Genomic DNA, 18,313 nt, shown 5'->3' with positions numbered 1-18,313 from the left:
AAGCATTCTCTAAGTATTTCTGATTCTGTGGTGACCAAACTGACCACAACATTCAAGAAATTTCTCCAGTCAGAAAGATAAATAATTTTCTGATACAAAGTATATATAGTTTAAATTCCAATTCATCTTACACTGCAAACTGGGATATAATTTAACCTCTATCTTGTTTTTTAGGGTATTTTCAGGATTACCATTTTCAAAATTCCCATTATTTTTAAGGGGGACAGTGAGAAAGGACAAGGGCAAGGTACAAGAGGAATGATCTTCTGACCATAAAAATACTTAACAAGACAAAATTATTTTTCAGATTCTTTTCCAGTTCCATTAGCGCTCCATCACAGGCAACTCCCAGTTATATTTATTCCAAGTTAGCTGTACACTGGGAGCAGAGAAGCTTGAGCTGTTCTCAGGAGTGCTACTGCTGGAAGCAGAAGTGCATGGGAGCTTGATGTAGAGCTATATGTCTTATTAGCTCCACAAAAACGCAACCACAGTGTTTCCAAACCTAACCTGGTACTTCTGTACAGCATGACATGGCCCTTGCCATGTCAATTTACTGACTTGGGTTGGAATGAGTCTATGGATCATCAATCCACACAGCCACTGACTTTTTATTTGTTTTCTTCAGTATTTACATTTACAAGTGTATCGTAGTATACATTTTGCGATATGTAAGGGTATTTAATTTATGATTTGTTGTGGACATGCAACAACATTCTAAGGAACAGTCTAATTCATCTCCAGGGTTGTAAAGTATCAGAAGGAATCTGTTAAAGACTAAATATTTTAAAAAAACTGGTCAGAAGGTTTTTATGCTGTCTGTCAAACACTGGTTTTAAATAGGGAGTAACACTTATAAAGAGCAAAACGAAAAAGACAGATCACTTTGAATTTTACACAGAAAAAGAAACTGGAACTGAAAATAGATATGGCATTATTTCCAGAGGGGTTAGATAGACCCTGGCAACCAACTGTCTTTCTTTTACTTTGTTTTGCAAGCATAATCATCAAGAATCAGTCATGTAGTTGTACTGACTTTTTCCAGACTGAACAGGTGAAAAGAAAGGACACTTTCCATGGAACTGAACCGTAAAAGAACTAATGAGGCAGATTCCCCCTTCTGCCCTCAGTCTTCTTTTTGCCATACTGTGATACTTCTTCCTGAGATTGAAGAGAGGGAAGGAGGTAGTCACAATTTCGGCTTAATGTTTTACAGTTAATTGCTTACATGTTTATATTTGTTTGCAATGTATTTTTATTTGTTGCTTGTGAAAATTTTGTTTAATTCCACTAAAGCAGCAGGAGCCGGAGAGCAAACTTGTCATTTGAAAAAGCTCAGAATAAGTCTTGCAGCAGGCACTAATACAGTGATGAATTTATACAGCTTTGTGATAAACTGTAGTCACATTATTTGTAATATCAAAATGCTTTTTGAAGCATGCCTCTGACATGTACAAAGACTATAAAGAAAGGTGTAAACACAGAATAAAGAGAGTCTCTGACCCAGAGAACTTGCAGTCTAAGAAAAGAGAGACTGACAGTGCAGCATAGGAACACATTGTCAATGTGATGGAAAGTAGTTTCAACATATAAGCATTCCTGAATTATGATGCCATGCACGCCCCAGAGAAAGTTAGCATCTTGCCTCAGGTCTGCATTAACTTACAGACATCAAAGCCCACTGTATATTTTCACTTGTAACTTCCTTTTTTCTCTTTTGCTCACTGAACATTGTTATTCAGTGAACAACAACAGGCAGCTTTTAAATTACTAATCTTGAAACTTTGAAAAAGGGTTTTCAGTGGAGGCAAATTATCCAGTAGATGTGAAAGTCTTATAGTGCATATTAAGGTTTCAACACGTCTTGCCTCACATTTCACTCACTCTATAAATTTTGGAAAGGCAGGCTTTGCTCTCATGGCCATATGGATCAAGCCAAACAGAGCTGGACTTAGGTTATGTTGACAATACTGAAAGTATAATGTGCAGGGTCACATGCATTTTCATCTCTCCTATGAAAATATTCACATACATTCTTAAAGTATAAGTTTCTGAGAAGAGAGAGGAAATAGGATACTGACAGAACTTTTATATGGCTTTGAACCAAGAATGACTAAAGGAGGTTGGCACGCTGGGTGCACATAAGCATTTGGTGTGGATTTCTTTGTAAGTGAAGCCTTATGCTCAAATGTAAAGATATCTCTACATAATAAACAAGGTCAAGTGGAAAGCAGAAGCCTTATAGAAAGTGTTCAGTTAGCCCACCTGATCCCATGGGATCATAATTGTTTAAGTTTGAAATAACATAGCTCTTAAACCACATAATTCCATTAAGAACAAAAATGAAAATACAACAGCCAGACACCCATCAGTAAGATAGTTCATTCAGCCTAGGAGTATTAAAATACTCACTACTACAGAGAAATAATGGAAACTTTAAAAATGAAAAAAATTATTACTGTAATTTGCTAGACATAAATATACAGGACTGTGCATACATACTGCATGTGTACATACTTGGGAAATCATCAGTTGATTCATAGAGGCAATGATTTTCTTATTTGGGTTCTATGAGGAAGTGTGCTAGTTATAAGAGCTATGAAGTTACACTAACACCTTTTTTCCTGTTGCATAACCATTAAACTGTAAAACATGGGACATAGGTAAGAAAAGAAACAGTCACTTATCGGGGACATGGACAGGGAGTGCAGTATTTTCCTCCCCTTAAATGTAGTTAGAGTAGTTTAACCTCTGGAGGAGAAAATAATGGGACCATAACAACCTTCTCCGAAGAATGCTAATGAGCTTCCTGAATGGCAGCAAATCACTATGCATGGAATGAAGCCCTCCTGCTGTACGTCATGTGTGACAATCCGCAGAGCATTCACCTTCATCTGGTTAGAAAAAGGGAGTCATAATTCTTTCCTCTATTACTTCCATATGTCAGCTGTTAGAATCACAACACATTACTTAAATGGAAGCAACATATCAGTGAAAGCATTCATGTGTATTTGAAGAAAGTTATTGCAAATAATCAGCTACTTACTTTCTCTTCATCTCTGTTACTTTATTAAAGGCATTAGGAGCAAAAACTTTAGAAAGTATTGCCTATGGACAATACATGAGAACAGTCTATCACGTGAAAAAAGATTCACTCAGCAAGCCAGAACAGTAAAGTGACTGTGGTCAGATAAGTGAGGAGTTATGGTAAGAAGTCCATTCCTTCCTTCTGAGGAGTGGTCCTCTCTCCTCTGCCCCCAGCCATTATAAATTGTTTCTTTGCAGAAAAGGAACTTATTTTGCCTCAGCTCACCTTTTGAAAAGCATCTGCTCACAGAAATATTCTAACAAAACTCATGTGTGTTCAGCTAAAATACGAACTGTGGATAATTCTGAGTCTCTACTGTCCAGACCCTGAGATGATTTTATCTGCTTTTTATTTACTGCAGGCATACTCAGGCAAGTTGTTCAGATGCTATTCATGAGCCAGACCAAGCGGAAAACTGGGCCTAGCAACACATATGTCAGCTTTTCCTTCCTCTTGTTCTCTGGGGATCTCCCAGGTGCCTCCATACTTCTGCTAGAAACAGGATGGTCCACAATGAAATGGCATCAGGGTTATATGGATACATCACATGTATTTTGACATGGGCTGTCTGAGGAAAGCCTTGAGATGCCCTCTTGACCAGATATAAATGGGCTGTTAAGACAAGGAGTCTTTAAAGGAAAGCTCTAACCTTGTATTTTAAAGTAAACTAGTACATCAGGCACCCACATGCTCAAACTGGAGATGTTACTAGTAGGACAGGACCAGAGAGAATGTAACTGAAGGTCAAAGCTGGTGCTGGGGTAAAAGAACTTTAAGCAAATCATTCTCATAGCCCTCAAAGATCCCATAGGATCCACTATGCTGGGAAGCAGCTTCTGCCTCTTTAACGATTAAAAACAAACAAACAAACTGAGGTCGAGTTTTCTCTTCTCTTAGTCCCCTGCCACACAATTCATAACAGGAGACAACAGTGTGAGCCTTTTAAGAATCACAGTTCTCTTAAAAGTCTGCCTGAAAAATCACTGTTTCAAGATTTAGGTTGGTATGAAAGGATATAGTGTCACAAGCTTTTAGATTTCAAAATATATGATTAGGTTACTCTGGCATTGGAAAACTAAGCAGAAGGGGAAAAAATCACTATATACAACTCTACGATTAGCAATCTGCCTTGTCCTTCTGTGATATCTTTTGCCTTAGTACTCCAGAGAATTCTGCATTCGGCAGTTACGGTTCTCAGCAGTCACTAAATATGAACGAAGCACCATGGGGCAGTACTGTTCTCCTGACCCAATCCTTCTGTGTGAGACACTTCTTTTGTGAAGCGCAGAATGTAACTAACTTCTGCAGGATTCCCTTACAGTGGGAAATATTTGGCATCTTTAGGCCTATGTATCCAAACAGGTAGGAGAAAGATGCATAGAATATTATCCTCCTTAACAGTAAAACTCTCTACTGCTTTGCTGAAAGGCTGCAGTACATCAATACTGTGAGTTGTTAAATCCTATATCTAGGACCTGATGTCTCTCTCACATTTAATGGGGCTAAGTGCTACTATATCCAATTGCTTTAATTTTCTAAAACAAACAAAAAAACAAGCCAAGAATTCTAACAAATACAGAACTGGAATAAAACCTGAAATTTGGATTCCTCATAACAGATACAGTACTGGAACTGTAAGCTTTCCCAAACTTAAAGCTAATGTGAATTGATTCTGAGCTAGAACGAACATCCACAGGTCAATCACTGCTTAATTTCTTTTACACTTTTAATATAGAGCAGTAGGGGACTGCTTTTACAGCCACTGTGCCTACAAAGTTTTGTATAGAGGAACAGATGATCTGCATTGACAAAACAGACAGTTTAGTCAACTACTAAAAATAGATGAACGTAGTTACCATTTTGGACACAAGAAGTATGGCTTCTTGTATGGCTACAGATGAATATGTCAGTGCTGCTATTTGACACACACATTCTATTTTACAAATTTCATTCTGAGGGTCATATTCATCCTATATCCTAGGAAGGTGGGCAGTATATTTAATATTGTTTATACAAACCTTTTGGAAAAAAGGAAGCACATCACTAGCTCCACGGATGACCATCTTTCCTGGTCAGCAGTAGTGATCCATGCACTGTCCACATCTCAGTCCTTCCCACATATAATGCCTATATATATATCAACATAAAACATGGGCGAGGGACATTCAAACACAAATAGGAAAAGGTAATCTTTTCTTTTGCCTGTCAGTCCATTCAGATATGATTTTAGAAACCAGATATTATTAGGCACATAGGTACTATGCAAGTTTTTTGTCTTCACACATTTAGTACAATGGATAACCTGTATGATTAATCTTAGTGTCAAGCTTATTGCACCAGGCTTGGTTGTAGCTAACTCTGTACAAGTGCAGAATGGGAGCAAGAAGCATATATGGAATTCCCAAGTGTTACCTCGGTAATCCTAGAAGCATCATATGCGAGGCATACCAGCCCTCCTGTGTCCCCTGTTTGCAGCCACCTTCCTCTGGTCAAGGATTTTTATACAACATTCTGTTTCAAACATCAACAAGCTCCCTTTAAACACAAAAGCTGGGCTGTATTGAGAGGCAGTAATATCAATCTTACTATATTAAAATTCACAGAAGTTCAGTATATAAAACAAGTTACTTTTGTATATTGAATGTTAACATAACTGACTAGTAAAATGTTCTATCCACTGGTAGCAGTCCATAAAACATATAAAGCTCAGTGTAATTGAACAGACATGAGTATCTCTGGTAATTGTGTAACTGACACATTCAATGACATATCACTTCTTTCCTAATAACTATGTGATACTATAGATAAAGAAATGATTAACTTACATAATTACACTTTCTCCTGTGAAAGGTTAAGGAATTATCCTGCTGTCTTGACAATTCAGGCTTTCTGGCATCTTCTACCCATTCTCCTTTAACACAAAATGTACCTAACCCTCTCTTCTAATGCAAATATTTAGGTCATTCCTATGCAAGAGTAATGGAAAAGAAACGTCACTGCATTTTTAAAATTCATACACAGGTGGTGTGCTTTAGCATGCAAAGTTCTGATTTCTTCCCACTATACATGAAGACTATACTGATATATACTATACTGATTTCTTCCTGCTATACAGGCTGAAGAGACACTTAAATTACTACACTTGTTTAAAATTCATTAAGCTACACTGACTAATGTGGACAAATCTGTAATACAGGGAATAAACAATTAACTTTTAGAGGAGAAATTTCTGTTAAATTAAACAAAAGATATTAGGCCACCAGTGTGCTGAGATAATAATATAACAATGACAGCACTGGCTCTGGGACACGGAACAAGATCTATCTGGGCAAACACAAATGTTCATATTTGATCCTAGTCACTCTAGAAGGATTTTATGAACAACAGAAACAAACTCGTATTTTTAAGGTGCAATTCACTTAATCAGTGTCTGCCTAAAGATGAGCCATTTGTGGCTATTTCTCTGTGTTGACTAGTACAGAAAGTTAGATGGCTAGCTCTGATACAGATGTCTACGTTATAAATCTCAACCTCTAGGCAAGAAGAATCTCGCACAGACAGACTCTGTAAGTGATGGAGACTAAAATGCTATGAATTTGTTCTTTTTGGCTAAATTCTCTGCATTATCAGAACATTGTTTAGCACAGATGATATGCAAGCAAATCACTAAAGAACATAATTCTCATTATTCAATTCTTCAATGACTCTAATGCCAAAAGCCTCTGCAGATTCAAAGCTTGTTTTTCTCATTGTAATGCAGGTCGACTAGTAGATGCATTACCTAAGTTCTCACAGAACAGAAGAAGAAACAAGATATATCATCTCCCTCCCAATAATGGATATAGTTAATATGAAACTTCTTCCTTGGCAATTACAAAAAATTCCCCCAAAAGAAACAAGCACCCCTCATAATATTTTCATGTGTAAGCATAATCATATTTGTCTGTTTTTAACTCTGAATATATTCTGTAACAAATCAAAGATGCTTATTCATGCCAAAACTCTTCCCAAATAACAAGCTGCCCACTGTTCCAAGACTGAGCAAATGTAGGAATTACTTGTGTAGAGAAAGATTAGATTTATATGAAGAAAGTGAAAAGATTACAGGGAAATAAGTATGTTTTCCCCATTCCGACTTCAATTCAAAGTGCCTCTTCCGTAAAGCACAAAAAGGACAGGAGAATACAGAGGGGATCACATAGCTATTAACTTGAGAAAACATATCACAATGCCCTAATCCTTCCTTTTGAAAATGTGATCAACTCTCAAGGATGTATGGAAGAAATGAAAAAAAAGTAGATCAACTTACTGCCTACTGCTCCACCAGCGCTTTTGGAGTAGAAGCTATCAATGGAAAAAAATTGTATTTTAATTTTCCTCCTATTATCAGATTGTTTTTTCCTTGGAAAAACCTCAGTACTTTATAGTCTGAAAAATTTTATAATGAGTAACTGTAACAATAAAGATTATGATATTAAATTAGTAGTGTCAAGTGGGACAATCATGGTCTATTAAGATAAACTTACTCTGTGCATATCTGGATAGATTTTCTCTGTATATCCATTTAAATGAATTATTTGCACTGCATAGGCTCTTAGTCTTCTAAAAGAAACAAAGAAAAAATATAACATTGTCACAGCATAATGGTCTCTGCTGCTAGACAAATATTAAGAGAGTAAAAAAGTTATTGAAAATGAACGCTGAGACGACATTATCAAGTTTATTTTCAAAGTGGGAGGCAATTAGACTATGACAATGTTCTCTTCCATTATTTTTTTTATACCAGAAAAAGACAAAGTAAATAAACTAAGATGGATGGTTATTGCTGATGCACACTGACAGCTACTCAGTATGCTGTATTGAACAACTACAATCTATTGGCCCAGATTTTATACAGGGACAGTCAATTTGATAACAATCAGGTACAGTTTCAAGGGTTTTTTTACTTTTTAACTGATGAAGTTATGGTGGGACTGGTACAAAGTTAGTCTGCTGTTTAATAAAATGGCCCATGTATTACTTTTACAGAATTTTTATGTTGATAAACAATGTTAAAAGATTTTCAGAAGAGCTCTTTATACTCATGTCCTTGACAGTCTGGATACTCAAGCTGAAGTACCACTTTGCCTAATTTTTAGAGGAGCAGAAGACCCTCATTTTAGAGAGGCTGCTTTTGACTCGACCTCTTCTGAGGTAAGAAATAATACTGATAAAAAATTACCACTTAACCTTATGATAGCAATTTTCAGAAGTGCTCAGTTCCAATTCACAAACTTTAAAGAAGAGGGCAATTTAGTCTAACATCCATCTATTAACTATTATTCTGGCCACTTAGCAAGTCTCATTTAGGTTTCTGAAGAAGAAAGATTCCCCTCAAAACCCAACCTTATATGCAATTGCAATGTGACAAATATTCTGTACTGCTTCAATGCTGCAGGATCTGTTTTGCTATGATGACCCTCTTTTTTAACACTCAAAAGGAGAGAACAGCACAGTCAACTTTCTTAACTTGCTAACCCAACTTGAGCCTAAACCTTAGGGGCTTAACGAACCAGTCCTTCTAAAGTGAACCCAGGTTGCCTATACAGGCGACGGAGAGAGATCTATGTCTCAGAAGACCTAGGACAAACATGGTCTGCCTAAGTTAGTTAGTGAAACTCAATAATAACTAATTATTTTTGCTATCAGTTATGTATTAACACTGAAGTTTCTAAACTCTGTCCTATCCAGAGTAGTGAGCAGGACCAGCCATAAAGGTTCTCTGGATTTTGGAAGCTTTATGAAGTGTTTTAGATTACTTCTGCATTAATTGAGTGCATGTAGAAACATCCATCTCACTCTAAGCAAGCTCACAGTCTTACTAGATGTGAATATGTCCAGAAAATATTAAATAGGAGACATGTCAAACAACATTAAAACTCAGAAAAGCATTAGACCTAATTCTCTATTGCTAGCATTTAAAAATGTAAGCTTAGTAGAAATGAGTTAATCATGAGTACTGAAATTATACAAAGTCTCCATTAAGGAACCTATTTTCACACTAGCAGCACACAATTCTGTCACAGTCAACACAGAAGAACTCACTAAAACACTCCTGTCTAATAGGATGTCATTTCTGTGCAAATATAGTTTACAATAACAGATTTTCAACTACCGCAAATTGATTTTATTTCATTCCTTCCACATGTCATTGTGCCACAGAGGATAACTCCTTTGATATTAATAGTAATGAAGATGCATTGCATCTGACAATCCTAACAACATGTTTAATAGAACATTTTAACTTTAAGCAGATGAAGAATCTGAAGGGAACACTTCTTCTGATTCCACTGTTTCAGAACATAGTGCTATATAAATGATCATCTACATTATTCCTACTTAAAAGTTATTTCCACTTTGATATTATTTATATTTTATTTGACAGTTTTATTTTGGGGAGTTAGCATTCTGACATACTGCAAATTAATCTCCCAAAACAAAACAGTTCACCCTTTTGGATCTGCTTTAACCTAATTTGTCTCATTAGCTTCCTGTTTCTGATAAGTAATTCTGGCAATTAATCATTCTAACTAATCCTAAAATGACATATTAAGGTGTCATTCACAAAAAGAAACAATGGGAAACATACTATTTCAAATTGCTACTGTCCAGCATAGAGGAAGGCTTATTCTGGCTTTATTTTATATATTTTGTTAATAGAATCTGCCTCTTCTTCAAAACAACAGGAGTTTTGCCACTGATGGAGGCCAGACCTTATTTCTTTCCTGCAATTTGATTATACACTTGGGAGATTCTCAAAACATGATCACCTACCCAGCTGAAATGCTGCCATCATGTTCTACGCAGAGATTACATTTATTGTTCCACATTTTCTCCACCTCCCTTTCATGTAATTCTTTTGTATAAGGATAACACTTACCTAGCAGGTACATCTAATTTAGAGTTGCTTGTGCAGAGAATGTTTTGGAAAATAGTGTACACTGTAATTTTAAAACAAATCAAAGTATAGCCCCAAGTTCAAATCTTTTGTTTAATGAAGCAATATATGCAGAGCTACTGCAGCTTGACAAATATATTAGCACTGTAAGAAAGCCTACTTGAAATTGAATAAAACTGAGTAACAACTGCATGCAGAGTTATCCTTGCCTTTTCTTTCCCCTCTAAGTTCCTCTTTCCACTACGGAAGTTCTAACAACATTCTCCTTTATTTTTAGCACAAACATGGCAATAATTAGTGTCCTACAGATTTTTAGCTTCTAGACCAAATATTTCAGTTTTGCAAAGTGTTCTCTATTTGTTTTGCAACTAGATTCTTCACAAAAAGGAAATTAGGTATACAGCAATAAAATAATGTTAAAATGTTACTCCCACCGACCCAAAACCACCACTTCACTTGAACAGCACAGCAGCAGAGAGCGAGAAAGGACCTTCAGAAACGTGCAACTTAAACTGCTTAAAAACTTATGGAAATCGTCAAGCCATTTAGTTACAGAACAGGTTTTTAAGCCCTATATTAAAACCAGTCTTGGCTGCAAGCAAGAGCCAGAAAATAGAGATAAGAAAGGTGAAACACTGCAACTTAGTCCTGACATTTGAAAAATATTTCAAACAGCTAACAATCCAATTTGTTCTTCAAAATTTATGTTGGCATTTATTATCAACTCACCACATTCACCTTCTGCTTATAAGACTAGCACCATACACGTTACATACTAATAGTTCCTGGGTCTAGTTCTGAAGTCCTGTGCTGTCTTCAAACTCCACTGAAGTATCCGCTTAGGAGCTACTCATCGACTAGAGAATTAAACCCTGCGCAATTTTCTAACTGCTTAAAATTGTGGGGCAGGGGCCTAAAAGGAAACACTGCCACTCTTATCCCCTTTCTTTAACAGTTAATCAGCAACTACTCTTCTTTAATTCCCTTTTGGGTGACCATTTTCCATATAAAGTAAGGGGAACGTAATTCAGAGGTGCCCGCCCTCCAGTTTATAGAACTTACCTCAGCAAGGACTCTCATATCACTTCAGAGAAAACCAGGGATATTAGCCAGTGAGGCTTTTATTATCCCATACGCTTTCCTAGTACATGTATAAGCAATGCTACATGGACTCTACTCCATCCTGGAGGCTGAAGTAACTATTACACCTGGACTTAGCGCCACCCAAAGCCAGAGAGACTGGCTTCTCTCTCAAGGCAGAAACAGTCTGCCTTGCTACTGACTGATCTGCATCCTTTGTGAATTCCAACCCTTAATAACTGTTCACTCTGTAAATTAGATTTTAAAACTCACATTTTGCTGCAATGACCATTAGTTTCTGAACATACTTTACCTGTACATCATTGGCGTTCATCCTTGTTCCCTCCTTTCCAACAAAGATGTCATCTATGTCAACCAGTAGGTACCTATCCAAGGACAGCCTGAGTTTCCTTCCAGACAGGAAAGAGATGGCATCTATGAAAATCAGCTTGTGCAGCCAAAAATTCAAGTTATTGCCAAAGAGGACTCGCTGAATCCCATCGTGGAGTCCCAGGTCATGAATTACTGTGGCATGGAGAATACTTTTAGTGGTAGGTGGCGGAAGGTTTTCTGGTGTCTTTACTTTTGCAAATATCACTGGTTGATAAGTTGTATGATTAATCTGGAAAACTGCCCAGTCATTTCCAAGCAAAGGACCTTTATCAAGCTTAGAGGATTTTGTCACATGGAGCAATGGAGAATGAGGGTTAATGCAACAGTCCTTAATACCCAGATTGCTGTGGACAAGGAAAGGAAAGCCCTTCAACTGAAAGCTCTGCAAGCTGTTCTCACTGCCTTTGTGAAATCCAATAACACCTACACCATATTCTACGCAGTACTTATCTAGAAGGCCTCTGTTCCAAGAGTCCATATTTACATACTTTAGAATATTTTCATATACTATGAGAGCATATTTGCCTTTATTTTTGTCTATAAGCACCGGGAGATCTCCTTTTCCAGGTGCAATCTCAATGTGATATTGAAATCTGCTGGATTCTAAAATGGTTATTATATCTTGGCCTAATGCTGAATACTGACTTTCCACAAACACCAGCACTACAAGATCAGTCCTCAGGTGATCAATAGGCTTCATGGCTTTCATCTCCATCAGCTTGTATGGCAACAGTTGAAGATCACCACATTCCACTTCTGAAGCAATTTCAGGAAGTTCATTTTCTTGTTTGTAGCCATTATACAAGTAGTATGCAGAAATAACAATGCTCACCATACAAAAAGTGGCCAGCAAAATAACTGTTCTTTGAAAATGTCTGTGAAGTTTCATGATAAAACTCATGTTGTTTACTTGCCTTAGATTGTTCTCAACAGCAGCATTAAAAACACAGATTCTCAACAACTTGTTCCAGTCCTCTTAAATATTTATGTCACCATTGCAGCACATACATCTATCTTCCACAAGCTTTACAGAAGATATAGTCTAGAAGAAAAGAAAATCAGAGATTTAATCCATATATCGTGCTTGTGAAGTATCATCACACGTAACCTAATCAACAGCAGACAAATCACTGCTAAACAGAGGTTTGGAAATGAGCAGCTCAAAACTTCAGTTGTTTCTTTTTGAGGTTTTGCATTAGTAGTGTTAATTCTTCCTGTTCCTCATTAGTTTTTATTATCTTTTATTTTATAAAGCACACAGTTGTCACTCTGTATTTCATAATGACACAGCACTGAAACTTCCCTGAAGCTCAATACATTTGCACAAGTACAAAAGATGCAGTTGGAACAACCTCCACTTTGATCATCACAGAAACCAAGGCTAAGGTTTCAAGACCTAAAAGCCTGAAGTCTAAGTCTTGAGCAAAGAAGGCCTGCAGACTTTGCTTAGCAGGCCCTTCCGGAAATCCCACTAGCTGCCCATCTGCATTTGAATGTCTCTAAATCTCACAGGTTGCTCACCCCAGAGGATCAAGTAAAATGGGGTATATACAGGAGACACTGAAAAGTAAGGTACAGTGGCAAATAACTTAATGTTTTTCTTAAAATTTCTTCCAAACAGACAACGGCTGACAACCCAAATATTGAGGAAATTTCATAATCTTCCTCCTTCCACACCAGAGAAGTTACAGGAACATTAGTCTACATGATTAAATGCATTCCATGATTTATTAAGGTCACTTTGGAAGAATCAAAAAGTCCTTAATACGACATGCACATTTTTGGCTGTGTTGTATACGTACACACCTGTATACTCCTTATTGCATGTGTTACAGGAATATTTTTCAAACTAAACTACACTTTTCCAGCAACATAAGCAGCATACAAGTAGCATTTTTGTGGGCTGTGTACTGTTCTTTATACTGTAGGAAGCATATTTTTGTATTAAAAAAGCACAGAATAATCCAGCTTTTAAATCCGAGAAAAGAGAGTAAAAAAATCAACAACTGACTTAAGAGGGAGATCACCTATGGATATATTTATGCTTTAACTTGTACCTAGGGAAAGCAGTCATTTTTGAAGCCAACAGTACAATTGTTGTCAAAAGTTTCTACTAAAATAACTTAAAGATATGACAAGCATAAAATAATTAAGTACCATAACTTATAAAGGAAGGTTAACAACAAATATTATGGGTATTAAGATACAGAACGTGTTATTGTAACTTTGCAATGTAGTAGCTTTAATCTGTATATGGGAGCAGGATAAGCTATGTGTATAATATTAGCATGATCATTTCCCGATTGAGTGCTTAACCTTTACACACTCAAGTTTCTAAAAAAATAAAGCAAAGCTAAAAAAAGTATATATATGAATACCACAAAGCACCAGAATTATCATCAATATCAAATGTGATTTTTTTTGCACAGATTGACAAGAGTTTTTTTTTTTTTTTTTAATAAAAAATACTATCTAGTCAAACTCCAGCCCACATGTTTTGTACTTTATAAGGTTTCTTGGTGGGTTTTTTTGTTATAAATTTTTATTCCTAGGATGGCTGACATCCTTCATTACTGAATCAGGGAGCAGAAGATAACAGAAGAAATGGTATGCTTATGATCCAAAAGAATTTCAAGCGAATAAAAGATTAATTACAAATGAATAATGGGAAAAAAAAGTTGTGAAAAAAAAAATAGTTCTGCATTTGGGTCACTTAACCACTTGAACAAAAGCTCTTCAACCTAACTTGTACAAGAGAAGGCCTTTCATTCCAGGTTTTCAGAAAAGTTGAAAAAAATATGATGTACTTAACAGCATCCTTGTAACTTCCACAACTTTAACCACAACCCCAAAGATTGATCTTCCCTGTGCCAGGTGCATAATGAGCACAAAGTAAAAACAAATGGGTAGGAAAATGAAATAAGGGAAAAGTGAGATAAACTACATGGTATCCTATTTATCAAAATAGCAAAATTAAGCACCAAGTAAGTGTATGACTCTGCCTCATTGATAATTAAGATTCCTTTTACACCCTGCATCTCACTAGATAAGCCAACTCTCTGGATATACTCTACTCTTTCCACCTGCTACTCACAGACTCAGGTATATTGACCCTTTCTGTTCTTGGTGGACTTGCACCTGCTCTCAAGCCTCACCTGCACCTGGACAAAGCCTTACACACGTACTTTTAGACAAGAGACCTGCCTTCCGCACAGACATGTAGGCACATTATTCAGTGTTAGACAAAATAACGTAATTCTTGCTCTAGAAATTAGAGGCAGGTACCTAAAAAGAAAAAAGTAAAGGCAGCACAGATGCTGAATGACAATCTGAAAGTATCTTTAGAAGAACTTGCAGAAAATTTTAATGTATTGAGATGTCTCATCTTGTTGCACATTTAGGGTACCAACTTTGAGACTACCAGTTTAAGCAGCAGAAAAGAGAGATTTGATCTGGTAAGAGGTCAGGTAACAAAGAAGCAGCTCCAACTTGAAAGAGTAGAACCAGATTTAAGATATATGTTTCCAGACAGGTGATTTTCTACTCCGTGCATAAAGGATTCTTGAAAAACCTGTGTCTTCATTTTGCATCTCCAATTTAGTTGACAGAATGCAAAGAAACTCATAATCTTAGTGGCTAAAATTAATACCTATTAAATACTATAGCAATGTTGTATATATGCCTACTTGTCTTCAGTAACCACATGCCTGGTTTGTGGACTCACTGTGCATGAGAAGATCTTGCTAAGATAAAGCTGAGGCGTGGAAATAAGTTTTTGTTCTGAATACAACAAGGTTCAATATCATTCTTATCTACTGTAGAAGTGATTTCTGCAGCCCAGATCCAGTTCTCATAAAGATCTTGCGGGCACAGGATATAGGTATCATCCTATTAGTTGGCAGATTTAAAATTCTCATGCAGTACTGCTGGGAAGTCACAATTACAGGTACCTTCAGAAAGCTAGCATTTAACAGATGCATTAGACTATAAATCTTGAACTGTGTTTTTTTTTTTTTCCTCCCACTAACAAGCTACTAATAAAGCCACTGATGAAAGAACAAATACCATGAAAAGCTGAATTGCATCATAAGCAGTTTGGTGAATTTCTACCATTTGCAGCTTTTCTTTACCTTGTTGTTTCATTGCTAAGTATAAATGACCAAATCCTTGGCTTCTATAAATCATTTTAGCACAATGATCCTAATGGGAATACTTACGCAAGACAACACTGGCTATTAATGAGAAATAGTAAGTGAATAAATAGAACAGAAAATCAAAAATCTTGATTTTGTATTTATTGGCAGTAAAATTAATATAATAACTAAATATCTATGCAACTTGCACAGAAGTTTTTGCACCTAAGCCTTGAACCCAGTCCCTGGATTCCAGATTCATGTGAGGTTGCTGACAATCTGTGCTGGGTGAATGTCATGGCAACACTGCAAACACTGTGCCTGCATTGGTATATTTTTGCACTAAGACTTTCATGGTGCACTGGGCTCAAATTCATGGATTTTCTAGGACTTGCTTTTCTATGCAGCAGAAACATGCTATTTTCCAGACTCAATAGCTGAAATGTGTTTTTGATCATTCAGATTTATATTTTCTGGAACTAAAAAAAATCCTCAAAGTTATACCAAATTCACGTTCACATCTTCATACCACAAAGAATACATAGTCAAATAAGAAACCGAGCACCCACATAACGACAGACACATAAAACCACATACAAATTTATATATTAAAATAATCTATTAAAGTTGTGTCATGGATATCAATAAAATCCCTAAACCAGCAGAAACAGTTTTAACTCAGTTATGTTAAAAAACTGACAAACCTAAAATATTCACAAGCAAAAAGTAAAATAGCTGTTAAGTTACATTTTTCTAAAAGCCTGATAAGAAAATTTGGTTTAGTTTTACCTAAGCCATGCACAAGGGCTACTATATACTGTGACCACTGATTAGGAACAATAAAGTTGTGGCATATTCATACCCTATACCAATCTTTTTTCATGTTCAGCCAAAGATTGTCCAAGTTCAGGACTCATTACTTATCAATATTATTCAGTTATATTACATTTGTACAGTTACATATAATTGAATGTGTTTTTAAATGTCTCCTATTCTAATAACACCATACTGCTATATTCCAGTTTCCTTCTTTTCCAAACAGCCTGCTAACAGAGCAATAGCAACATACCTTTCATATGTAAAATGAACAGCAAGTTTTAGAGGAAAAATAGAGAACAAATACATTGTATGGCATGTCATATGTCTATTTAAATACACAGTGATTAGCATGCTATCTAACTGCTTTGAACATAAAGCCTTCTTCGGCCAGCCAACATGAAATACGACCTTAAAGGAAGTATACTGAAGTCATTACATTAGTGTTACTAAAATGCAAATCTATGAATGACATCGCAGAAAGCAGCAAAGTTCATCTGAGAACAACCAAATCTGGGATGGGTAGCAACGCTCAGATTTTTAAGCCAATTATGAAAATATAAAACAGGTCTTCAAATATTTAGTGCCTCTACTTACAATATTATTCTACTAACTAGATTATTGAAGCAGTGATCACTCGGATAAGCAAATCCAAGCAAAAAATGAAATCTCATATTAGGAAGATGTTTTTAACTTGAAGGGATAGTGGTATGAGACATGAACTGTCAAAGGAAGTTACTGAGACCCTTTGGTATCACAAAACAAACCCTGTAATATGTGATTATATAAGGACTTACATTTTCTCATCTGTCTTTAAAAAAATGGAACGGCTTAAGCAGAGCAAAAATTTTGGTAGATATTATATGCTTTTTAAAGTCCTTGGGCAAGCAATTTTCAGTTTCTTTTGTATCTCTGTTATCCTCAGCTCCACCTTTGTACTACTTTATGTATCAATAGAAAACCTTATAGGATAGAAAATAATGCATCAGAATTTGTTATTGAAAGATATTTGTAAAGACCATTTATATGGTGTTTAAAAATACTATTTTTTTTAAAGAAAGCTCAGAAGACTTAAATACAGTAGTTAGTTTTGTTTTCAGATTACTACTTTACCTTCATACAACACTTTCTATCAAAGGATCTTAAATCACGTTACATCTCACACGATTTTTCTATGAGACAAACCCTACTACTATTATTCAGCACTTGCAGAAACATTTATAAAGACTAAATGACTTGCCCAAGGTCACAAAGGTAATGTGTGGCATGTTCTCTTGTCCACGCTTGGACCTTTACTTCAGTCTCTCTTTTCTCCCACAGCTGCTAAGCATAAGCCAGGTCTAAAGGCTGAAAAGGCAGAGCTCGCTGCTTGTTCTGAAAGAATGGGGTGGTGACGCTGACAGTGGAAGAGACCCCATTTTTTCCACTTGTCGTTTTATTAAAAAAAACCCCCAAACCCTGAAACAATTATCTAGCATGCCAAATAGTTAATTAAATCACGAAAAACTTTTCTCTCATTTCCCAAACGATGTATGTGAGAGTTGAAACAAACATTAACACATGCCAATTGCTGCATGGGATTTAGAGAATTCAATCAGCTATTAACCCCTGAAGTTATTAATAATTACTGCACTATTATGATTAATTTTGTTCCCTAACATAGCAAACAACCGGTGTCCAAAACCACTAGAGGGCAACAGTGTCGCACGGAAAAAAAACCCCGAAAAACAGAAAAAAAAGAAAAATCAGCGGAAGGGTTGATTTGGGTACCACACCAGACAGACAGATGCTAACTGAACTAATAAGAAAAAAAAAAAGAAGAAAAACCCACGAAAACTCGGCTCCGCGCAGCGCTGCGCTCGGGCT

The 18,313-nt window shown here is 36.2% G+C and overlaps 1 protein-coding gene across 1 annotated transcript in view; it reads right to left on the bottom strand.

Moving 5' to 3' along the window:
• Positions 1-12,399, bottom strand: part of LOC112973492 (bifunctional heparan sulfate N-deacetylase/N-sulfotransferase 3) — a 68,807-nt gene extending 56,408 nt beyond the window's left edge. The window contains exon 1 of the mRNA XM_026081442.1: positions 11,419-12,399. Coding sequence (XP_025937227.1) covers positions 11,419-12,399 — 981 coding nt within the window. The remainder of the gene's footprint in view (positions 1-11,418) is intronic.
• Between the last annotated feature and the right edge of the window lie 5,914 nt (positions 12,400-18,313).

Source organism: Apteryx rowi, unplaced genomic scaffold (assembly GCF_003343035.1).
Source record: "Apteryx rowi isolate R43461 unplaced genomic scaffold, aptRow1 scaffold_55, whole genome shotgun sequence".
NCBI lineage: Eukaryota > Metazoa > Chordata > Aves > Apterygiformes > Apterygidae > Apteryx > Apteryx rowi.
This window is presented reverse-complemented; position numbering and strand designations above follow the sequence as displayed.